Raw genomic sequence first — 26,757 nt, 5'->3', positions numbered from 1 at the left:
AAGTGTATAAATCCAAAATACTTCTCTTTTGCTAAGAGCTTTTTATCTGTCTCCACCCCTCAATCCAAGTTTAACCTGTTCTATTCCTTGGAACCTGAAATTATTAAACTTATTATCATGATTGAAAAAATGTTTAGCCACCGGTGTTTTTGGTTCTTCCACCTCAAGTGACAACAAATGTTCCCTGATCCTGTCCTTAAGATTTCTAGAGGTGAGTCCCACATATTGAAAATTACAGCAGGTACATGTGATCAAGTAAATAATGAAGTCAGATTTACAATTAATACGCTCACGTATCTTATAGATTTTGCCTGTGTTACTAGAGGTAAACGTCTCACCCACTAGTGCATATTCACAGCTTTTACAAGGTCTACCTCCACATTTGTAGAAACCTATTCTACCTGGTAGCCAAGAGCTAGTAGTAGTATTCCTATCTCCTGAACTGGAGCTAAAGTTTTTATTAATTTTGTCTCCAATAGTATCTGATCTGCAGGAAATAAATTTACAATTTTTAGGGATCAACCTCAAATCCTCATCCCTCTCTAATAGAGGTAACCTCTTTCTGATAATATTACAGATATCATTAAATTGTAAACTATATTTAGTTATAAATTGCAACCCTCTTTGATTAGTCACTGTTTCTGAGTTGTGTTCCTTATCTTTCAATAATTTAGTTCTATCAAAACCTGCTACCATAGAGGACAGTTTCTTAAGACTACCTTGATCATAGCCCCTCTCAGTTAGACGTGTGGTTAGACTATTGGCATGCTTCCAATAGCTTTCTAAACTGGTACAATTACGCCTCAATCTAATATACTGTCCCTTTGGTATACCCTTTTTCAGATGTTTGGGATGTAAGGAATCAGCACGTAAGATGGTATTGCCAGAGATTTCTTTTCTAAATACTTCAGTTACCATAGCCTGATCATCATGGCCTAAAAGTACATCAAGATACGGTATGGAATTTTGTGAGGCACTATAGGTGAAACCAAGATTGACATTGTTATCATTCAAATCACCAACAAAATCTGTCAATTCGTCACCAGTGCCCCCCCAAACTACCAAAATATCATCGATGTACCGTGTGTACATTTTGATGCAATGTTTAAACCTGTTTTCTTCTCCAAAAACTTTGATTAGCTCGAAATCCGCCAAAAACAGATTCGCATAAGAGGGGGCAAATTTTGCCCCCATCGCTGTTCCTCTCAACTGAAAGAAAAACTCCCCATTGAAAACAAAATAGTTATGATAGAGCAAAAATGAAATAGCCTGTAAAATATAATCTATCAGCTTATGATCATATCCTGAGTATCTTTCAAGCATTCTCTTTACAGAGTTGATCCCTAGTTCATGAGGGATGCAAGAATACAAAGAGATTGCATCAATAGTTATGAAATGGTAATTCTTATCCCAAACAAAATTTTGTGTTAGTCTAAGCAGATGTTTAGTATCTCTGAGAAAGCCTGGCAAAGATTGCACAATTGGCTGCAACTGTGCATCAACCCATTCTCCTAATCTTTCCCCCAGGGAGCCAATAGCTGAAATAATCGGTCTCCCTGGGGGATTGGTTAGTGATTTATGTACTTTGGGCAGATATTTGAAAATCGGTACTCTAGGATGTTCAACAAATATATATTCAATAGTTTTCATCGTTAGTATAGCATTCTCAGACCCTAAGTCTAGTAGATGTTTTAGCTCCCTCTGAAATTTGATGGTAGGGTTAAATGTGAGTTTCTTGTAAGTATGTAAATCTTCCAACTGTCTATATGCCTCTTTTAGATAATCTATTTTATCTAAAATAACAATTGAACCTCCCTTATCTGAATTGACTATCACTATGTCAGGATTATTAGCGAGTTTATCTAATGCTGTGATTTCTTTCTTACTTAGTAATAAAATTGTGGAACTCATTACCAAAGGAGGTAGTGAATGCCAATACCATAGATACATTTAAAAATAGTCTGGATACATTTCTGTATATAAACAAAATTCATGGATATGATTGCTAGTATTAAATGGGTCACATTTTAATGGGGTTATTTAAGCTTAACTGGAGCTTTTTGTAAGTATTTTAGATTTGTATAGGTTGAACGCGATGGACTTCAGTCTTTTTTCAACCTTATCTACTATGTTACTTAAATTATTATGCAGTCCTTTATTTCTGTTCTCTGTAGTTTTTACTGATAATTCCATTAAATCCTGTTCCAAAATAGAATGAAACAGTTCTATCACATCATTCCGTGCATTAACAGGATAAAAAGTACTAACACTTTTATTTTTGATTCTTTGTTGTCTAACAAGGCCATTTAATTGGGTGTTATCGCCCTGTATATCACAAAGGGAAACAATATCACACAGATCTTCAAAATTACAATTATCATTAATGATCTGACTGTTCCCAAGTTCAGCACAGGGTGAGGCTACCTCTGTAGAATTCTTAAAGTGTTTGGCCAAAGTTACCTTACGTATAAACTTATTGATATCCAACAAAGTATCAAAAAGATTGAAATCTCTAGTTGGTGAGAAACCTAATCCCTTAGACAAAACTGCAATATCATTACACTCTAACACAATAGAAGATAAATTAATCAGTTGTTGTCTTTGTTGTTCTTCTTTTTCTTCCAATTGGTTTTGCGACTTGGATATCTTGGTATAGGTGGTTCCTTCTCTGTGTCTTCTCTTGTTGTTTTTATTGTCCCTTTTACTTTCTCTTTCACAGCTTCTGCCATGATTGCCCCGTTTTTTGGCTTTGCCCCCATTTCAACTTCAGTTGTTGTGGTCTTCTTAATGGGCATAGAGGTAGTAGGTATGGCCAATATTGAAGTCCCTGTGGTAGTAGTTGAGATATAATTGGTATCACTTGAGCCAGTAGTATTTTCAAAACTTGAAAAGGTAACCTTTTTTTGATTTTTATTCTTGCTTTTATCCAAGTTTCCAGATTTCTGTTTTCTTCTCTGTATCCTCCTTTCCATGTTCCAGCTATAAACAATTCCCAGCTCATAATCTTTAGTGTCTCTTCCATATTTCTTAAATTTATTATTTGATAATTCTGTACTCAACTGTTCCAGAGTCTCATCTAGTTGTTTTTGATCGGAACAGCCAATAGAATGCGAGCTCAATCTGATTGGCTTATTGGATCAGCCAATCGGATTGAACTTGATTCTGATTGGCTGATTCCATCAGCCAATCAGAATTTTCTTACCTTAATTCCGATTGGCTGATAGAATCCTATCAGCCAATCGGAATTCGAGGGACGCCATCTTGGATGATGTCCCTTAAAGGAACCGTCATTCGTCGGGAAGTCGTCGGTGAAGATGGATGTTCCGCGTCCGCGGGATGAACATGGATCCGGAAGAAAGTAGATTGAAGATGCCGCTTGATAGAAGACTTCAGCCGGATCATGGACCTCTTCAGCTCCCGCTTGGATGAAGACTTCAGTCGGATCATGGACATCTTCAGCCCCCCGCTTGGGCTTGGATCAAGACATCGGAGGAGCTCTTCTAGATCGATCGGTGAACCCGGCGTGGTGAAGATAAGGTAGGAAGATCTTCAGGGGCTTAGTGTTAGGTTTATTTAAGGGGGGTTTGGGTTAGATTAGGGGTATGTGGGTGGTGGGTTGTAATGTTGGGGGGGGGGGGTATTGTATGTTTTTTTTTACAGGCAAAAGAGCTGAATTCTTTGGGGCATGCCCCGCAAAGGGCCCTTTTCAGGGCTGGTAAGGTAAAAGAGCTTTGAACTTTTTTAATTTAGAATAGGGTAGGGCATTTTTTTATTTTGGGGGGCTTTGTTATTTTATTAGGGGGCTTAGAGTAGGTGTAATTAGTTTAAAATTGTTGTAATATTTTTCTAATGTTTGTAAATATTTTTTTATTTTTTGTAACTTAGTTCTTTTTTATTTTTTGTACTTTAGTTAGTTTATTTCATTGTATTTATTTGTAGGTATTGTATTTAATTAATTTATTGATAGTTTAGTGTTAGGTTTAATTGTAGATAATTATAGGTATTGTATTTAATTAATTTATTGATAGTGTAGTGTTAGGTTTAATTGTAACTTAGGTTAGGATTTATTTTACAGGTAATTTTGTAATTATTTTAACTAGGTAACTATTAAATAGTTATTAACTATTTAATAGCTATTGTACCTGGTTAATATAATTACAAAGTTGCCTGTAAAATAAATATTAATCCTAAAATAGCTACAATATAATTATAATTTATATTGTAGCTATATTAGGGTTTATTTTACAGGTAAGTATTTAGATTTAAATAGGAATAATTTATTTAATAATAGTTAATTTATTTTGTTAGATTTAAATTATATTTAAGTTAGGGGGGTGTTAGGGTTAGAGTTAGACTTAGCTTTAGGGGTTAATACATTTATTATAGTAGCGGTGTGGTCTGGTCAGCAGATTAGGGGTTAATTATTGTAGGTAGGTAGAGGCGACGTTGGGGCGGCAGATTAGGGGTTAATAAATATAATATAGGGGTCGGCTGTGTTAGGGGCAGCAGATTAGGGGTACATAGGGATAATGTAGGTTGCGGCGGTGTACGGAGCGGCAGATTAGGGGTTAAAAAAATATGCAGGTGTCAGCGATAGCGGGGGCGGCAGATTAGGGGTTAATAAATATAATATGGGGTCGGCGATGTTAGGGGCAGCAGATTAGGGGTACATAGGGATAACGTAGCTGGCGGCGGTGTACGGAGCGGCAGATTAGGGGTTAAAAAAAATTAATAGAGTGGCGGCGATGTGGGGGGACCTCGGTTTAGGGGTACATAGGTAGTTTATGGGTGTTAGTGTACTTTAGAGCACAGTAGTTAAGAGCTTTATGAACCGGCGTTAGCCCAGAAAGCTCTTAACTACTGACTTTTTTCTGCGGCTGGAGTTTTGTCGTTAGATTTCTAACGCTCACTTCAGCCACGACTCTAAATACCGGCGTTAGAAAGATCCCATTGAAAAGATAGGATATGCAAATGGCGTAGGGGGATCTGCGGTATGGAAAAGTCACGGCTGCAAAGTGAGCGTTAGACCCTTTCCTGACTGACTCCAAATACCAGCGGTAGCCCAAAACCAGCGTTAGGAGCCTCTAACGCTGGTTTTGACGGCTACCGCCCAACTCTAAATCTAGGCCTTTGTCTTTATCTTACTTACCATTGTACACTTTGGGATAAGCATCATATGGCCCAAATATCTTTCCTTATTCTATTTCTATTTTAATATATTTTAAAATGTGTATAATACAAGGAACTATTTTGAGAAAACCTAAATAAAAGTATTGTTGAGAACTGAAAAGAACACATTATTAAAATGATTTAATCAATACATTTAATCAAATTATTCAACATAGGAAGAGCTTGGCTAGTAGTATTAAAATGCAGAACACTATGACGTAAGTTCTGCTGGGGGTGGATTTATCATGTTTACACACATGTTTACACACAAAAAAGTGCCACAATACCTGGATTCTTGTCTAACAAACCTATCTACTCTTCTGTATCAAGCTTTCTCCCCATTTTGTGTAGATAACTAGCTAGGTAATATCAGGAACATGTTCACCAATTATAGAAATGCAATAAACAGGTAGATACTCTTCTTTCCCAAATGTAATTGAAATATTTAGACATAAACACTTTTTCAAATGTATGATATATCATTGTTCCCTTGTGATTCAAAAGAAGCATTTAACCATATCCATTGTCTTCCACTTCTTCATTTGAAGCAGTATTTCCTACAACCGTGTTTTAGCACTCCATGCATAATCTGTAATGCTCGTGGGATATTCCACTATCAGATCAAACTTGGCCAGTAGTCTTCTTATCCTGACGTCAAGCTGAAAAGATAGGAAATATCCCAGAGCAGAGAAAGTTTTAAAATGAGGTAAGCGGTACTCACAATAGGCAGGGTAGTCTATAGCGGCAACAGGAAGGAAATCCAGAGGTATGGCAGTTCAGGGATAAACCAATAGAAGGACCGGAAACAGGCAGGAGTCAGCAAAAAAGCCAATCCAGTAATATAACAGTTTAGGGATAAACCAATAGAATGGTCAGGCAGGCAGAGTTTGGTAACAGTATAGCAATTCAATAGTCAAGCAGGCAGAGTGATCAGACAGGCAGAGTTCAGCAACAGTATAGCAATCCAGTAGTTTAGGGGTTAAGCACACAGAATAGTCAGACAGGCAGTTTCGCAACATTATGGCAATCCAGTACTTTAGGGGTTAAGCAAGCAGAGTAGTCAGACAGGCAGAGTTCAGTAACGTAATAGCAATCCAGCATTTCAGGGGTTAAGCAAGCAGAGTAGTCAGACATGCAGAGTTCAGTAACTTAATAACAATCCAGCACAAACAGATAATAGCACCCAGGAGCACACACAGTAACACCTATACTTGTGCAGTGATGTAAGGTAAATGGAGTACTTACATAGGTGCATATTGGCGTCAAGAAGGACACACAGTTATAATCAGAGCGGCATCCAGGAGAAAGAAACAGTGTGTGGCAATGATGTCATTGACGCATGCTCTGCACCACCTTCTGCATCTATGGCAACAGCCATAGCAACGAGTCGCCACCCCCGTGTCTATGGCAACAGCCATAGCGAGCAGTGGCGTGGTGGCGGATTGACATAATAATATTTGTATCAATAATGGAGCTACAAACACATTTTCTATGAGTCCCCCATTAGAATATATGGTAAACACATGAATCCTGATGTCAAATATTTAGCAGGTACCAAACACCACAAATGTATAAATCCCTTCAGTCTATTCATTAGCTATATTTCACATTCTGAACACGTACAAATAAAATAAGTGCCAGCTTTTACTTACCTTAAAATGTCCCATTAGGTACAAATGTAGTCTTGATTATAAAAAGAGGCAAATTACCAGCAACAAAAAGGCTTGGAAAATGCTTTGTTAGACTTGAAATATTTTATTTTCACTGACAACAGCCAATATATTAGTTACAAGGAGCCAATGTACATTTACTGAGCATTAATTAAACTGCATCATTTATTGCTGAACTTAATCAGTGAGTTGTGCAATTATTGATGTGAAGCCCATCAAATATATTCAATTACCTATTCACTCAAATATTGACTCATTGTTACATTGGCCTGATGGATAACCTACTTAGGTGGCGACACATTGTTGTTCCAAGACTTAACAAGAAAAAGGTCTGAACTGATGAGTTATCATGAACCTCATATACTTTGATCTTCAAGATTTGCTCACAGTACTTTGTTGGCTTTTCTCTGGTGGCCCTTACCATAACATTTAAAATCAATTATATATAGTTATGTTTAAGTACAATTGTCTATATTTATATATCATTATTTAGTAAATGGTAAGAATTATTTTGAAAATGTATTCTAGCCAATCTAATTTCCATTAATTAGCAAGGCAAAAATCTGAGGTTTGGCTCCCTTTTATTAGAGAACTAACGACTAGATTACAAAGGTTAGATTACGTGTTTTTCGTTATGAGCTGTGCGGTGCTAACAAGCAGTTTTGTCTCACTGCTCACTTACCTACAGCGCTGGTATTACAGGATTTTACAAACCCGGCTTTAAAAGGCAAGAAGTGAGCGTTGAGCAAAATTGAGCTCCTTACCGCACTTCAATACCAGCGCTGCTTAAGTCAGCGGTGAGCTGGTCGTACGTGCATGATTTCCCCATAGGAATCAATAGGGAGAGCCGGCTGAAAAAAAGTCTAACACCTGCAAAACAGCAGCTTAAAACTCAGTAACGCAGCCCCATTGATTCCTATGGGGAAATAAAATTTATGTTTACACCTAACACCCTAACATGAACCCCGAGTCTAAACACCCCTAATCTTAGACTTATTAACCCCTAATCTGCCGCCCACAATATCGCCGACACCTGCATTATATTTATTAACCCCTAATCTGCCGCTCCAGACACAGCCGCCACCTACAATATACTTATGAACCCCTAATCTGCTGCCCCCAACATCGCCGACACCTACATTATATTTATTAACCCCTAATCTGCCTCCCCCAATGTGGCCGCAACCTACCTACACTTATTAACCCCTAATCTGCCGCCCCCAATGTCGCTGCCACTATAATAAACATATTAACCCCTAAACCTTCAAGACTCGTAATAAAAAATGGCTATTGCACCAGAATGGCCAGGAATGCATATTACGAGTTGCGGCGGTATAGCTATATCGCAAGCATTTTAGATTGTAACGCAATGTCCATTCCGCGCTCAAAAAAATGACGTTTGATTGCGGGATTTTCCATAGCACCATATTACAGGTTGCGCGGTCCGGCTAAAATGCTTGTGTTACAGCCTATTCCAACACGATCCATTCCGCCATCTGAGAGCAGTAGTTATGGATTTTGCGAAACAAAAATATTTCACAAAACTCATAACTAAACTGTTACAAAGTACACTAACACCCATAAACTACCTATTAACCCCTAAACCACTACCCTCCCGCATTGCAAACACTATATTAAACTTATTAACCCCTAATCGGCCGCCCACCCACATGGCAACTATTAAATAAACCTATTAACCCCTAAACTGCTGGCCCCCCATATCTTAACTGCTAAACTAAACCTATTAACCCCTAAACCACCGGTCACCCACATCGCAAAACACTAAATTAAACTATTAACCCCTAAACCTAACACCCCCTAATTTTAAATTAAAATTACAATATAACTATCTTTAAATAAATAAAAACTTACCTGTGAAATAAAAAAAAACTAAGTTTAAATTATAAATTAACCTAACATAACTATTCTAATAAAATAAAAAAAAACTACTAATTAAAAATCCTAAATTACATGTTTAAAAAAACCTAACACTACCAAAAAATTAAAAACCTAAATTAGAAATTTAAAAAAACTAATACTACGAAAAAATCACAGTAAAATTATGAAAAATAAAAAACTCTAAGATTACAAAAAATAATAAACGAAATTATCAAAAATAAAAACAATTACACCTAATCTAATAGCCCTAAAAAAATAAAAAATAAAACCCCAAAATAAAAACACCCCCTAACCTACAATAAACTACCAATAGTGTGATGCTTGTGGGATAGTTCCCTATCAGACCAAACTTGGCCAGTAGTCTTCTTATCCCAGCGTCCAGTGCAAGGATAAGGAAATATCATAGAACAAATTGAGTTTAAGAAATGAGGTAAGCAGTGCTCACGGTAGATAGGGTAGTCCTTCACGGGAATAAGATTAAGGCAGAGAATGGTCAGAGACTGGCAGAGTTCAGCAACAGAAAGGCCATCTAGCAGTATAGCAGTTCAGGGGTAAACCAATAGAATGGTCAGGAACAGGCAGAGGTCGGCAACAAAAAGGTAATCCAGCAGTTTAGCAGTTAAAGGGTAAACCAAAAGAATGGTCAGGATTCAGGAACAGACAGAGATCAGCAACAAAAAGTAATCCCGCAGTTTAGCAGTTCAGGGATGAACCAATAGAATGGTCAGGAACAGGCAGAGGTCAGCAACAAAAGGTAATTCAGCAGTTTAGCAGTTCAGGGGTAAACCAATAGAAAGGTCAGACATGCAGAGATCAGTAATAATTAGGCAATCTAGCAATTCAAGGATTAAACAGGCAGAGTGGTCAGACAGGCAGAGTTCAGTAATGATAAGGCAATCCAGCAATTCAAGGGTTAAACAGGAAGAGTGGTCAGGCAGGCAGAGTTCAATAACGATAAAACAATCCAGCAATACTGTCAGGTTAGGAAATGTCCAGAAGAAGACCCAAATGCTAGGGTGAACTTAAACAACACCCTTGCACTCTGAGTTTAATCCAGGACGTGACCCCACGACAACCTCTAAAAACCAATGTACTCACGATATGGAGCAGAGTTAGCCTGAGTCCAAAGTAATTCAAGATAGCAGCCAAATAGACTTCTGAGTAAGGAACTGGTTTCAGGAAATGTCTTCCACAGAATCAGGAGAGCAGGGATAGTCCACTTATACTCAGACAGAGGAAGGGTAAAACAAGAAACAGTTAATAATGCAGGAGTAGGTATCTTGTTATCAGGCAGTTTGAGGGTTAACACTGTGTAGTCAGTCCTTGCAGAGTTTGGCAACAGGTTATCAGGCAGTTTGAAGGTTAATACTGAATAGTCAGTACTTGCAGAGTTAGACAACAGGATATCAGGTAGTTTGAAGGTTAACACAGATTAATCAGTACTTGCAGAGATTGGCAACAGGTTATCATGCAGTTTGAAGGTTTACACTGAATAAACAGTACTTGCAGAGTTTGGCAACAGGTTAACATGCAGTTTGAAGGTTTACACTGAATAAACAGTACTTGCAGAGTTTGGCAACAGGTTAACATGCAGTTTGAAAGTTTCACAGAATAAACAGTAGTTGCAGTATTTGGCAACAGGATATCAAGCACTTTGAATGTTTACAATGAATAAACAGTACTTGCAGAGTTTGGCAACAGCTTAACATGCAGTTTGAGAGTTTCACAGAATAAACAGTACTTGCAGTGTTTTGCAACAGGATATCAAACAGTTTGAAGGTTTACACTGAATAAACAGTACTTACAGAGGTTGGCAACAGGTAAACATGCAGTTTGAGAGTTTCACAGAATAAACAGTACTTGCAGTGTTTGGCAACAGGTTATCAGGAAGTTTGAGGGTTACACTGAATAAACAGTACTTGCAGAGTTTGGCAACAGGTTAACATGCAGTTTGAGAGATTCACAGAATAAACAGTACTTGCAGTGTTTGGCAACAGGTTATCAGGAAGTTTGAGGGTTAACCCAGCATAGTCAGTCTTTGCAGAGTTTGGCAACAGAAAATCAGCAGTTAGAGAGTTTCCACAGCGAAGTCCTCACAGGAGCCACAAAGAGGAGCAAACAAACGGGCACTGAAGAAACAGGAAGCCCGGAATAAAAAGCCTGGTAGTGACATCATCAGGAAGGGGCGGCTCAGACTACCTGCCAATCAAGCACACAGAGAGGACCGCCAGAGCTTCCCAGCGGCCAAGCGTGACAAATACATGTAATAAAGCACCTAGGAGCACACACAGTAACACCTATACTTGGGCAAAGATGAGAGCAACTGAGGTACTTACATAGGTGCAGGATTCAAGCCAAGGTGAGCACAGGTGAGATCCGGACCGGCATCAGGAAAGACAGGGCATGTGGCAATGACGTCATCGCCGTGCACCTGAAGCAACCGCAGCGTCCATGACAATGGCCATGACAACGGATCAGAGTGGCGGCCAGAACCCAAGGAGCGGCATGACATAGCCCCCACTCAAGGGTTCCCTCCGGGAACCAGAGTCGATTTCAAAGGATGAGCAGCATGGAATTTGGAGACCAAAGATGGAGCATGCTGATCACAGGCATGGACCCAGGAACGATCTGCCACAGAGTAAACCTTCCAGTGAACGAGGTATTGGAGCCGCCTGTGTTTAACTCTGGAGTCCAGGATCCTAGCAACCTTATACTCCAGTTCCCCTTGAATCATGAGTGGAGAAGGAGGATGTCTGAGTCGAGTATATTTACTCGTAATGTAGGGTTTGAGTGGGTAGACGTGAAAGACCAGATGAATGTGCAAGGTCTTAGGCAAGGCCTCTCTGTAGGCAACAGGAGAAAGTCTTTTGAGGACTTTATAAGGACCAATGTACTGAGGTCCTAATTTGTGACAAGGTTGTCGTAAGCGGATATGTCGGGTAGAGACCCAGACACGATCACCTGCAGAAAAGGTATGAATATGAGCTTGATGATGATCGACAAACCTCTTGTATATGGAGATGGTTGAGTGTAACAGAGCGTATTCGTTGCCAATGGGTAGTGAGGTCAGTGAGCAGAAAGAGGAAAAACACGAGGTTGATAAACAGCCTGGAAAGGAGAGCATCGTAGAGAAGAATGCCAATCAGTGTTCTTTGCCAGTTCAGCTAGGGGTAACAAGCCAGATCAATTGGTATGCTGTGAATTGACATATGCTCTGCGATAAGCTTCAAGATCCTGATTGGTCCTTTCCATCTGCCCGTTACTCTGGGGTTGATCACCAGAGGACAAATAAACAGTGGTTCCAAGCAATTTGCAAAAGCTTCTTCAAAAGATAGAAATAAATTGAGGGCCAGTGTCTCAGAGACAATATTTACGGGTATACCATGGAGCCGTACCACGTGTAACAGAAAAAGAGTGGACAATTCTTGGGCTGTAGATAACTTAGGTAAAGGTACAAAATGAGCAAATTTGGAGAATCGATCCACCACAACCCAGATGACTGTATGATGGTCAGAAGGAGGGAGATCTACAACAAAATCCATGGCTATGTGTGTCCATGATTGTTTAGGTGTGGACAATGGTTGAAGTAGGCCATGAGGTAGGGAACGGGGGGGGGGGATCTTATTAACAGCACAAGTCTGACAAGCCTTGACATAATCCTGAGAGTCCGATTTCATGGTAGGCCACCACACGTCTTGGGAAAGGAGTTTGAAGGTTCTTGTAAAACCAGGATGACCTGACAGCTTTCTATCATGAGCACAGGAGAGCAAAGGTTTGGAGGAACATAAAGGATTTCAGGAGACGCAGGGGCTTCATAAGGTTTTCTTGACTGGGCACGTTGCAGTCTTTGAAGAAAAGAAGTGTTAAGATGAGCAACCACACAGGAGGGAGGTATGATGTGTTCGATAGGAGCTTTAGAAGAGTCACTAGACTGAGGAAACTGACAGGAAAGGGCATCAGCCTTTTTATTCTTGGTGCCAGGAAGGTAAGAGACTATAAAGTTAAAACAGGAAAAAAATAGGGCCACCTGGCCTGTCGAGGATTGAGTTGATAAGCAGTCTCTAGGTATGTCAGATTCTTGTAGTCAGTGAGAATCTGAATGGGGTTGGCGGCACCCTCTAGCCAATGACGCCATTCAGTTAGGGCCATCTTAATGACTAAGAGTTCACGATTACCCACATCATAATTCCTTTCTATAAGAACAGGAGAAGTGGACCGAGCGCTACACCCAGGGCCTTAAGCTTACTAACTATATAGCCTCCTAGTAGGCTAACAATACAAAAGTTAAAATGGGGAGAGAGTAAGCGCAAAAAAGCTTAAAAGGCTAGTAAAAGGTACATTTTAATACATATAAAAATTTACAAATGGCAATCAGACGCATGGATCCATGTCTGACTTAACAAAAAAATATATAATAAACAAATCTAAAAATATCTAAAAATATCCAATGGAGTATAGCATGTGACGCTGACTTAGTGAGCCAGTGATGAGGAGTTAGAAGGACATGTACATTCAATAATATAAAAAACCTAAGTGAGTGATTGAGTGCACACAATAGCTTTCAACAAAGAAAAATAGCATTCACAAAAAAGAAAAATAGCATTCACAAAAAATAGTGTTCACAAAAATTGGCGTACATAAAAAATGTTCAAATGTTCAACCGGTTATATGTAAGTGAATCCAGTAGTGTTTCCTCCAAAGTGACGTGTAGAAATATAACGTGAAGTCAATAATAGTAGAATGTAAACGTTGAGTGGGTCAAATTATTGCGGTTCAGCTGCTAAATTAAAAAATTGTAAATCCGTGAAGTGTATAAAAATAAAAATAAAAATAACTTGTGAAAAAATCCACGTGGAAAACTTGAATTCAAATGATAAACAAAGGTCAAAAATCAAAAGAAAAAAATCAAAAGACAAAAATATCAAAAGACAAAAATAGAAAATCAGTGATAATATTAAAAAGCACTAAAGATCTAGTGAAAACAAATCCTTAATTCAGATGTTAAAAATCCTTGGTAAGATCCATAACAAACAAATACATCGATAAAATACCTAAAAGGGAACAAAAGAGAAACAAATAGTGCAACACTGTATATGATATATAATATAGGTAATTAAAACCAAGCTCACCAGTATGCCAACGCGTTTCGGCCTAGACTAGGCCTTTCTCAAGACTATACTGTATCAGAAAATCTGGGAGCTTTAAGTAGGGTCAGTGTTGAAATGATTGGTGCTGTTTTGGCGCCATTTTTAGAGGCACCTCCCTTTCCTGTTTCACCCATTGCATCTCTGGGATATTTCCTATGTTATGTTTCCTGTTTCACCCATTGCATCTCTGGGATATTTCCTATGTTATGTTTCCTGTTTCACCCATTGCATCTCTGAGATATTTCCTATGTTATGTTTATGTTTTCCCATCTTAAAGGTTAATTGGTTCCTATTATTGCCACAAATTCTAGTATAAATCTAGATTTTCCTATTTATTTGTTTTTTATTTTCATTATTAGGTAATAGTAGCGTTTTGTCAATGTTGTTATTATTATATTCTGTGTTAACTCAGTTAGTTTTCTGGGTGGGTTTCCCCTTTCTTTGGGCTCAAATTGCTTATTTATTTACATGGACTGGTTCTCATTTATGAATTGCCCCTGTTGATGTCAAAAACTTAATTTCCAATGCGATCTTATTTTGAAAATTGCTATGACCGGAAGTGGCCTGGTGTCGCGGCATCAACTTCCGTTTTATCTTTTGGGAGACATAGTTTATTCGATTCACCGGTCTCTATCATGTGACCGGAAGTTCTTTGGTCCACCGGTCTGCATCATATGACCGGAAAGGTGCAGCATCATATTCCCCATTGACTTATGGGATATGTAGTTCCCTCACTTATTAGGACTACAGATCTTTCTCAGATATTCGGTATTACCCGATCTTACTATGGCTCATTGTCTCTATGTGTCTATAACATATAATGTCAGAGTCAATGTGCCAATATGTAATAGAATCGGTTACTGGGAATAGTCAATTCTTTGAATAATGTATGTAATTTCTTACGATGCTGATCTGTCACTGCTTATAGTAAAACTGCTTCTAATAAAACTCACTATATTAATTCTAAGCACATTCTTGGATCCTAATAAAACTTACTTTCTTAATTCTAGGCACATTCTTGGATCCTAATATTGAATAGCTTTACAATTTACTTTTATTTGTTCATACTTTTGTAATGGATAGCCGTTTCACTGCTTCCTTCTAGTTCTTTTGAAAATAAAGCCTATGGGTATTCTCAAGGAGCCATTGAGTCATATATGACCTTGATAAAGTATAGACCTGCAATGTTTATCTAACTTAACATTGTGAGACGTTTATTGCATCCTAATGCTGTATCTCACTGCCGATGGTGGGATGACAAACTGTAATGTCTCAAGAGGGATCAAGGATCTTCCTATCTGTTCACAGTGAAGGTGTAAGCTCAAATCTAATTGGGAGGGTTTCATTACATTTGCATGTGTATATAAAGGACTTTAGGTGACCATTAACCAGAAATCAGCTGGTGTAAGATCAGACGTAAATACACTCAAAGTGATGTCTTCTGTTTGACTTTGGGGCAGACGTGGGGTAGAGGATACAAGATACAAAATCTTCAAATTATGATATTTCATTTCACACATTAAGTAGTCCTACATTGGATTGTTATGTATAGACCAGTGTATGAATACAGGGTTTTTTCTTTTCTATGATACTTTTTTAGTTGAATATGACAATTTTAAAGTTGTCGAACTGAATGTGTTCAGCTTGACAAAGCTGGGTGTATTCAATACGACATTGTCGCAATTCTTTAGGTCTATTATTCCCGTGTATGGATCTATTGCCAGGTGTTAATTACTTGACAAATGTACTTATGCTTGTATATTTACTCATTGGTGCTGATGTATCTTTGTGACCAAATTGTCCTATGCCTGATGTTATGTTTCTCTCTCTGATATGATTTTGTTCTTTAATGAGCGACTAACATTTTGTAATACAGAACAAGTATTATGCCCACTCTAAATTTTTACATTTCCCTTGGTTTTTATAGGAAACGGAGAGGGTTAGTATTTTCGATTTTCACTTCCACTCTAGTTTATAGCTTTCATGTATTCGATCTCCCTTTATAGGTACATAGAAAATAGTGATGAATGCGGAGGTAAATATTTAGTTGGGATACTGTGTGGGGTAACCAACTTAGCGGTCGCATGTTGGGATCCTATCTCTCTAACTTAGGTCATATCATATTTGAGCACTCGGAGATGGATGGTGGTTGTTATTTAATAGATGTCATTTAATGGAGATCAGGTGTGCAAGGTCTTCTTTCTGATTTAAACCTCTAGGGTATAGACAGTCCATCATAAATATCCATCTTGACTCATTGAATAGTAGTTTTTGCTCATGGTTTCCTCCTCTCCAGTCTTTTTTGACCTTCTGTATCCCAAAATAACTAAAATCTTTCAGATTCCCCTTGTGGGTAGTTGCAAAATGCTTGTAGAGTGGGGTATCTATTCTGCCTTTCTCTATGCATAGGATGTGTTCCCTGATCCTATCTTTGAGGGCCCTTGATGTCATAGCAATTTTCAAAATAAGATCGCATTGGAAATTAAGTTTTTGACATTAACAGGGGCAATTCATAAATGAGAACCAGTCCATGTAAATAAATAAGCAATTTGAGCCCAAAGAAAGGGGAAACCCGCCCAGAAAACTAACTGAGTTAACACAGAATATAATAATAACAACATTGACAAAACGCTACTATTACCTAATAATGAAAATAAAAAACAAATAAATAGGAAAATCTAGATTTATACTAGAATTTGTGGCAATAATAGGAACCAATTAACCTTTAAGATGGGAAAACATAAACATAACATAGGAAATATCCCAGAGATGCAATGGGTGAAACAGGAAACATAACATAGGAAATATCCCAGAGATGCAATGGGTGAAACAGGAAACATAACATAGGAAATTTCTCAGAGATGCAATGGGTGAAACAGGAAAGGGAGGTGCCTCTAAAAATGGCGCCAAAACAGCACCAATCATTTCAACACTGACCCTACTTAAAGCTCCCAGATTTTCTGATACAGTATAGTCTTGTGAAAGGCCTAGTCTAGGCCGAAACGCGTTGGCATACTGGTGAGCTTGGTTTTAATTACCTATATTATATATCATATACAGTGTTGCACTATTTGTTTCTCTTTTGTTCCCTTTTAGGTATTTTATCGATGTATTTGTTTGTTATGGATCTTACCAAGGATTTTTAACATCTGAATTAAGGATTTGTTTTCACTAGATCTTTAGTGCTTTTTAATATTATCACTGATTTTCTATTTTTGTCTTTTGATATTTTTGTCTTTTGATTTTTGTCTTTTGATTTTTGACCTTTGTTTATCATTTGAATTCAAGTTTTCCACGTGGATTTTTTCACAAGTTATTTTTATTTTTATTTTTATACACCTCACGGATTTACAATTTTTTAATTTAGCAGCTGAACCGCAATAATTTGACCCACTCAACGTTTACATTCTACTATTATTGACTTCACGTTATATTTCTACACGTCACTTTGGAGGAAACACTACTGGATTCACTTACATATAACCGGTTGAACATTTGAACATTTTTTATGTACGCCAATTTTTGTGAACACTATTTTTTGTGAATGCTATTTTTCTTTGTTGAAAGCTATTGTGTGCACTCAATCACTCACTTAGGTTGTTTATATTATTGAATGTACATGTCCTTCTAACTCCTCATCACTGGCTCACTAAGTCAGCGTCACATGCTATACTCCATTGGATATTTTTAGATATTTTTAGATTTGTTTATTATATATTTTTTTGTTAAGTCAGACATGGATCCATGCGTCTCATTGTCATTTGTAAATTTTTATATGTATTAAAATGTACCTTTTACTAGCCTTTTAAGCTTTTTAGCGCTTACTCTCTCCCCATCATAATTCCTTTCTGTAGGAGTGAACCATTTTGAGAAAAAGGCTACAGGGTGGAACTTGGAGGTTAAACAGTCCCTTTGGGTTAAGACTGCACCAGCTCCTATCTCGGAGGCATCAACCTCTAAAGTGAACTAAAGGTCAGGATCAGGATGGCAGAGCACAGGAGCAGAACAAATTACCTTTTTCAGATATGAGAAAGCATCCACAGCTACAGGAGGCCAATTATTGCAGTCTCTGTTTCGATTAATCAGCTCAGTGAGTGGAGCAACTATTTGGGAGAAGTTCTTTATAAACTTACGATAATAGTTGGAGAACCCCAAGAATCTCTGTAGTTTCCTTAACCCTTTAACGACCGATGACGTACAGGGTACGTCCTACAAAAAATGGTTGTTAACGACCAATGACGTACCCTGTACGTCGTCAGGGGTTTCAAGAGGTGGAAGTGATCCTGATCGTTTCCAGTCACTTTCATGTTATTGCAGTGATGCCTCGATATTGAGGCATCCTGCAATAAAAAAATGTAGGCATCCGATGCAGAGAGAGCCACTCTGTGGCCCTCTCTGCATCGGCCACAGAGTGGCAGAGGGGGGCGGGATCATGTGAGGGCGACGGGAGCGTGCATGCTTGAGCAGGTGGGAACGCTACACTATGAGACAAACTGTTAAGGTAAGGAGGGAGACGAGGGAGGAAAATTGTATCTAAGGGATCTGGGAGGGGGTGGGGGTAGGTTATTGAGGGGGGCAGCTACACAACAGAAACATTGTGTTTTTTATTTTTACTTAAAAAATAACAGCTAATTATATGGCAAACTGGGTACTGGCAGACAGCTACCAGTACCCAAGATGGCTGCAAATAGGTAGAGGGGGAAGGGTTAGAGAGCTGTTTGGGGGGGTTCATGATTGGGGGCTAAGGGGCGATCCTACAAGGCAGAATATATATTTAAAAAATATATATATAAATGTCAAGGGATATTTAGGGATTCCTGACAGATCTCATTGTTCCAATGTAACTAATTAAAGAAAAATGGTTTGAAAATAGCAAAGTGCTACTTGTATTTATTGCCCTATAACTTGCAAAAAAAGCAAAGAACATGGAAACATTGGGTATTTTCTAAACTCAGGACAAAATTTAGAAACTGTTTAGCATGGTTGTTTTTTGGTGGTTGTAGATGTGTAACAGATTTTGGGGGTCAAAGTTAAAAAAAGTGTGTTTTTTTCAAATTATTTCATCATATTTTATCATTTTTTTATAGTAAATTATAAGATATGATAAAAATAATGGTATCTTTTAAAAATCCATTTAATGATGAGAAAAACTATATATAATATGTGTGGGTACAGTAAATGAGTAAGAGGAAAATTACAGCTAAACACAAACACTGCAGAAATGTAAAAATAGCCCTGGTCCCAAACGGTCAGAAAATTGAAAAGTGCTGTGGTCACTAAGGGGTTATTGAGGTGAGTTGAGGCCATTCCAGAACAGTGGTTAGCTCTGTAGGATCCATGGCAAAACCTTCCTTCGAGATAACATAGCCAAGGAACTGGATCTGAACTTGATCAAACTCATATTCCTCCATGGTCTTGGTTTCAGCTTTGGAGAGCGGATAAGTCCTCCCTTTAGGAAGTGGGGCTCCAGGAAAAAGGTCAATTTTGCAGTCTTAAGGACAGTGAGGTGGCAGCAAATCAGCTGATTTCTTTTCAAAAACATCTTTATATTCTGCATATACTAAGGGAAGATTAGAAGGGGTCTGAAGGCTGGCTATAGGGACGTGATGCAGCGGAGTAACCATGGCCAGGCAGGAGTGAAAACAGGATTTACCCCAGAAAGCCAACTGCCCCTCAGTCCAGTTGAAGTGAAGATTGTGTTTACGTAGCCAAGGAAGACCAAGGATAACTGGTTGTGCAGGAGAATGAATGACATCAAAATGAAATTGTTCTGTATTTTGTACTCCCACAGTTATGGTTAGGGGTGCTGCTTCGAAATGGATTAAACCAGATCCAAGGGCAGTGCCATCCAGAGTAGTTATTTTAAGATATTGTTTTTTCTGAAGAAGAGGCAACCCTGCATGAATCATGAAACGGTGATCCAGAAAATTTCCAGCTGCCCCTAAAGCAATAAAGGCCTGAGCATGGACAGAATTCTAAAGAAAGGTAAGGGTAACAGGTACCAGGATCCGAGAAGAGTGAGGGGATTTAGTAGTGGCCATGCTTAGAGGTACCCCACTGTTATCCTTTAAGCGTTGACTTTTCCCAGCAGTATATCACAATTCTTGAGTTGGTCAGAATTAGAACCACAATTCCCAATCTCCACAGTACCAGTCTCCTTCTTCTCTGTCTTTCAGATTCAGAGGGCTTAAGTGAAGAGAGATCCATGGGTTCCTCTTCAGAGGTAAATGGAGGTGCTGAAGGGGTAGAGGATAGTCTAGAGACTGGACGAATAGGAGGACAAGAGGGAAGGATTCTGTGTGTTCTATCTCTCTCAGCTTGTCTCTCCTGAAAGTGAGAATCCAGACTGATACAAAGTGTTATGAATTCATCCAAAGAAGATAGAACATCAAGATAAATGAGCTCGTCCTTGAAACGCTCATGAAGACCTCTCCTGAAGGCCACTTTGAGAGCACTGCCATCCCAACTGGTCTCATGTGCCAAGGTGCGAAACTCGATCTATTGCTCTGGCGGAGATCCAAGAGAAACTCTGCAGTAGAAGTGGTACCAAATACGGAAGATAATGCAGAAATTAAGGCATCAGCATCGTTCAGGAGTTGAGCACTCTGTTCCAAAAGAGGAGCGACCCAGGCTAGGGCCTTGTCTTTCAATAAAGAAATGATAAAAGTGACCTTTGGCTGATGAGACTGGAAGGTGTGAGGATCATTGCGGAAGTGTAGGCAACTGTATCCGGGGTATACTTCCAGAAACTTCCGGGGATGACCCCATCGCCAGAACTCGAGGATCAGCGTGACAAATAGCCCTTAAAAGGGTCTATTGTAGGGCATTGCCCTAAGTTAAATAGCTCTTTTACCTAGAAAAAAAATACAAAGTCCCCCTAACAGTAAAACCCGCCACCCAACCAGCCCCCCAAAATAAAAATAAAAATTCTATTGGCTGTTCAAATCAGCCAATAGGATTTTAGTAGCTCTAATCCTATTGGATGTTTTGAACAGCCAACAGGATTTCAAAAGGGTACCTTGCATTCAACTTCAGTGTACAGCGGGGATGGTATGAAGAGGACACTCTGCGCAGGATGTCATCAACGTCCAGGATAGTCCGCTCCGTGCCACCGGGATGAAGATAGAAGATGCCCCCGAGATGGATAATGGTGTCGCTGCCTGGATGAAGACTTCTTGCTGCCTGGATGAGGATGGATGACCGGACTTCAGAAACCCAGTAGATTTTCTGGGGTTAGTGCTAGGTTTTTCTTGTTTTTTTTTGGGGTGTTTTTTTTTAAGATTAGGGCTTTGGGCTTGTAAAAGAGCTGAATGCCCTTTTAAGGGCAGTAAAAGAGCTGAATGCCCTTTAAGGGTAATGCCCATACAAATGCCCCTTTAGGGGCAATGGGTAGCTTAGGTTTTTTTTTAGACTTAGGTTTAGGGGTTAATCACTTTATTTAGATTTTGGCGATGTCGGGGGGGCCGCCGATTAGGGGTAATAACTTTTATTATTGTCAGCGATGTCGGGGAGCACCATACTGCACAGCACAAGGTGACTTTTCAGTAACTCGTAATGGCAGCGCTATGAAGAGTGCAATAACGCAGTTTTTTGGCGTTATTTTCGCACCCTGTTTAGCGCAAAACTCGTAATCTAGGTGTAAGTGGGGTCTAAGTATGAGTCAGCTTTCTTTATACCTTAGAGTATCAGGCCCAAAGTATTAATGTAAATAAAACTCACATTTCAATGTATAGTAAATTATAATGCATTTGTCTCTACTATAATAATGGAGTTAGAATGGAAAATCTTATAGCAGTAGCTTGCTGGTTCATGGTGTTGTATTCCAGCACAATAATTAGGAAGGAATCTGAGAAAATAATACAGAAATACAAACAGAAATAGAATCAATCTGCCAGGAACGAGCGCTCAGTGGCTTGTTCTATGGCCCAGTTACCACCTGGGTGTAGCTTCTTTTAGCCAATTTGTGCTTTTCACAGAGAACTTTCCTGAAGTATTTCAATCTGATCCATCTAACAAGGTCAGTCCAGCACCAAACTACCAGGCAATTCTTATCTGATCAAGGATATCAGCAACCCAAGACAAATGTTTCAATCTCCTTTGGGACATGTTAATTATATTCTGTATCCTAAAAAGTGAATAATTTCCTGTATTGTCCAAATTAATTATCCTCAATCTGTGTCAGCAATACAGTGTGTGACGTAAACTAACAAAACTGAGTCAACTTAAAAACCATAAAATACAGTACAATTACATAATCAACCGTTGCATAATAAAAATACAATGCAATAGCGCTAGCTTTAAATTTTAAATGATGTGTTTTTTTCTGAGAAAAATTCTTCAGTTTGCTGGGTCCCTGTACCATGTGACAGCCATCAGCTAATCACAGACTCATACATATACACTATGAGATTTTGCACATGCTCAGTAGTAGCTGTTGCCTCAGAAAGTGTGAATATAAAACAACTGTGCACATTTCAGTAATGGAATGGAAGTCAATTGGAAAGTCTATAAAAGCTGTTCTGGATCATGAAAGTTAAATTTTGACTTTAGTGTCCCTTAAAATAATACAGGGCAAATTCAACCTTAATAAACTTGTATCACTATTTATGTAAAGGTCCACCTTGAAGTGAAATATGTGATGCAGTGAACCCTACACACACACACACACACACACACACACAATATGCACATGTTTTACTGTGTGGATTTATTTGAAAATAAAATATTCATCATTGTTGTATTGCAGTTTGTGTTTTTATCCTTCTGGGCATTGTACACTTATGACAGAGAGCTGGTTTATCCCGAGGGCATCGATAAGGTCATCCCACAATGGATTAATCATGCTATGGTAAGTCAAACAAAATGATATTGCCTTCATCGCTTTGCATCTCACACAATAACAAGAATATTGCATTGTATTGATACCTTTGTTTTTAAATTCTTACTGCAAAAACATGAGAGCAGTAATTAACCCATTCTGTTTGCCACAGTTACAACTCTGTTTAATCCATTCTGCCATCCGCACACATTGATGAACCTGTTATACCAAATACATACATAGATGTAGTTAAAGCCAGGTACATATACAGCAGTGATTAGACATTTAAGCTAGACCATATACAGCTGTGATTAAACATTTAAGCCAGACCCATGTACAGCTGTGATTAACGATAGGTCAGATGCATATATAGCAGCCACGCCTCCATGTCTTTTCCTCTGAAAACTGGTGTGTCCTAGTAATTTCTCCTCTTTTTCCTGGCTGCTTCTATTACATTTGACTCATGCTGAAGGGGTGCTGGACACTGAGTCATTATGTCTCCCATCTGGCAGACAGAGAGCAATGTGGGTCTTTAGGTAACAGTTTTAGGACATATAGTGGAGCCCGATTTAATAATTAGTGTTAATTAATTGAGAATAAGGGACAGGTTGGTTAGGGTTTATTGTAGTAGTGGTAAAGAGAATTGTGGTGGAGAAAGCTGCTGGAAGATGTGATTAAAATGTTGAAGGGCCATTATAGTAAAAAAAATATAAATGCTCCAATCTATTAGAGCTGTTGACCCTGTTTTATTGTGTATTTAAAACCCGCAAATGGGTCAAACACACAGTAGAAATTCTTCTCAGTACCAGCAGTGCACTGATGGTCCCGAGTGGAACCTGCTGATGATTCAATAAGCAGCGCTAGTTATACATCTGAGTTGGATCAGCTAGCAATTGGATCAATGGCTGATTCTGCGCGGGATCAGCAGTGCTCTGCGGCTCTGAAGCTAAACTTCTACTGTGTGTTCACTCCTTTGCAGGGGTTAAATACACAGTAAAGCAGGGTTTATAGTTGGAAAGTGACATGCTCTTATGGATTAGAACATGCCATTTTTTCACTATTATGGCCCTTTAATAATTTAAGGGAGGGTATTATATAGATACCAATTTTACTCTGCCTGGTGTTGAAATCACCTACTTGAGACCATCTACGAATCACTGTTATTGAGAAACAGACAAAACAATAGTTATACAGTCACTAAAATTTTATATGCTGGAACATCTGCAGTTGCTAGATTTTTTTTAGTAACCCCAGAGTATAGCCATTACTTCGGAAAGTTAAACAAATTTATGCTTTCAGGTACACAACCAAAAGATGAAACATGGCCAAATGTAGTATCAACTGCTAGGTCATAAGCAGAATGCATCAAACGCTCTCTATTACACTTTTATAGTTATTCACTGTATTTCTGGTTTAGGCCCTGATGATCAAAGCATTGTCTGGGGATATATTGAAAGAAAGTGGGCTGACGAGTGGCGATTTGTCTCCCATAGGAAATAATAAGTACTGTAGTTTCAGCAAATGTCGCCACTCATCTCTGATCTCAGCAGGTGGTGAGAGTTTGACTTTAAAGTGTGTTTACACAACGTAGACTGTGTTCGCTAAAACAAAAAATATTTTTTGTGTAGTAACTCTTTAAACAATACATATGTAAGTTAAGTTTCACTGAACATTCACTAGATTTCTCACAATGGAAATTCTTGCCACTAAAAAGCTGGCAAGACTCATAAGGATGAAAAAGTGCTTCTAACATGGAGGATAGTGCTTTGAAAATGAGAAACTCTAGAAGAGATTACTCCCATGCAATGCCCATCAAACTGCCACAGAACACCCACATATTTGTTATGTCTGCGATCTACCTTATTAATAATGAAGAAAAAAACAATATAAACTGTGGGGATACATGTATATACAATTATTTATTTATGTGTATTTTATTGTATAATGTGATAATATTAATTTATTTTTTCATTTTTTGCATAATTTTCTTCTTTTTTTAGGAAGATTTGTAGTTTGTGATATTAATATGTCATAGAACACAGTAGCCGTGACTTTCTAGTTTTACATCAGTGCATTTTTTTAACAGTGCAAAGTTAAAGGGACACTCAGGTTAAATTAAACTTTCATGATTCAGATACAGCATGTCATTTTAAACAACTTTCCTATTTACTTCCATTAAAAAAAATGTAATGTACACAGGCTTTTATATTTACAATTTTTGAGTCACCAGATCCTACTGAGCATGTGCAAGAATTCACAGACTATACGTATATGCATTTGTGATTGGCTGATTGCTATCACATGGTACAAGGGGAGTGGAAATATCCATAACTTTAAAATGTGTTATAAAAAATCTACTTCTCATTTGAAGTTCAGACTAAGTGCTATTGCATTCTCTTGTTATCTTGCATTTGTTGATTATGCAAATCTAATTTGTTGACTGGTCCTTTAAAGAAAAGGACTTATGTAAAATTAGAAAGTCACAGCTACTGTCTTCTATGACATATTAGTAACATGAACAAGAAATCTTCTTCCTAAAAAAAGAAGAAATACATGCAAAAAGAAAAAAAAAACATTTTTAATATTACAACAATACTTAGAATACATATTATTGCATTATACAATAAAATACACATAAATAAATCATTGTATATAAATGTATAATATACTCACATCCCTACAGCTCCTAAAGATGTATTATTCATGTCCTACTTTGACTAATGTGTCCACCATAACCCCCATTGCAAACTAACCCCACTACACTAGTAACCCCTAAAACACAATAAGCCCCATCGCAAACTAACGCCACTACACTAGTAACCCCCTAGCTGCTAACCCTCCTAAGACCTCTAACCTATGACCCCCCTAAGATAAAGATACCAGTATACTTTTAGAAAAAAAAAATACATATCCTATAACTAAACTACAAAATAAAAAGTGTGTAATAAAAATGAAGCCCAGAACACAAAAATAGCAAAGTCTTCTCTTCTTTTCTTGATCCATCATAATCCAGAACACAAATGGTAATCCACATAAAAAAGGCCAAGGGGTCCTCTTCCTTATCCGTCGTAATCCAAAACACATAAGGGTAATCATCAAAAAAGTCCAAGGGGTCCGCTTCTTTTCTTTATCTGTCATAATCCAAAACACGTAAAGGTAATCCACAAAAAGGGAAACCCACAATCCTGTCTTTATGCAGTCCCTGCAACCCTTTCAATTTTTGCTGCCAGTTTCCCCCTTTTATAGGGGAGTTCTGGCAAATAATAAATGAGACGAGGAGGAACTCTGCAGATGAATCGCCACCAAGGAAACGCAGCCACCTGGCCCCTTTGGTTTTGAGGATTACTCTTTCATGCTTTGGATTACAATGGATCAAGAAAAGAAAAGGACCCCTTGGATTTTATTTTTTTTGTGGATTACCCTTTTTTGTAGTTTACCCTTTTGTATTTTGGGTTACAATGGATCAAGAAAAGAAGAGAAGACTTAGGTTGGTGAGTAATACAAATTTGTTGGTGATGTGTATTGTTGATAGTTTTTTATTTAGGTAAATTTTTGGGGTGTCGTCTTTATTTCTAGTATATGCTTTTTTGTAGTTGAGTTATAGGATATGTATTTTTTATGGGGCTTTTTATTTAATTTTTTTTTAGTATTTTTTCTTTTTAAAAGTATAATGTTATTTTTTTAACTTAGAGAGTCTTAGGTTAGGAGTCATTGGGGTTTAGCAGCTAGGGGGTTTATAGTGTAATGTGGTTAGTTTGTGATGGGGTCATGGTGCTTTAGAGGATAATAGTGTAGTGGGGTAAGTTTGCAATGGTGCATACGGTTGGCTCTTTAGGGGTTAATAATGTAGGGCTGTGTAGCAGGTTTTTTGGGTTGCTCTTTATGTATAAAAGAATAATGAAAGAAACAAATGTACTGTATTAAAGATTTTTATTAATACATTCTTTCTTTATTCTTTTAATAAATGTAGGCTGGCGTTCTTTTATTCGGTTGTGCACTGAATGCGCAAATTAGTCAATGTGCATATCTTACAAGTGTAAAAGGAATTATTTAC

The 26,757-nt window shown here is 38.1% G+C and overlaps 1 protein-coding gene across 1 annotated transcript in view; it reads left to right on the top strand.

The window, feature by feature from the left end:
• ADTRP (androgen dependent TFPI regulating protein) overlaps nt 1-26,757 on the top strand; it is a 130,122-nt gene that overhangs the window by 33,155 nt on the left and 70,210 nt on the right. Inside the window, exon 3 of the mRNA XM_053713105.1 lies at nt 22,632-22,733. Within this exon, the coding sequence (XP_053569080.1) occupies nt 22,632-22,733 (102 nt within the window). The remainder of the gene's footprint in view (nt 1-22,631; nt 22,734-26,757) is intronic.

Source organism: Bombina bombina, chromosome 5 (assembly GCF_027579735.1).
Source record: "Bombina bombina isolate aBomBom1 chromosome 5, aBomBom1.pri, whole genome shotgun sequence".
Classification (NCBI taxonomy): domain Eukaryota; kingdom Metazoa; phylum Chordata; class Amphibia; order Anura; family Bombinatoridae; genus Bombina; species Bombina bombina.
Note: the sequence above shows the minus strand (reverse complement) of the source record. Positions and strands in the feature narration are given on the sequence as shown.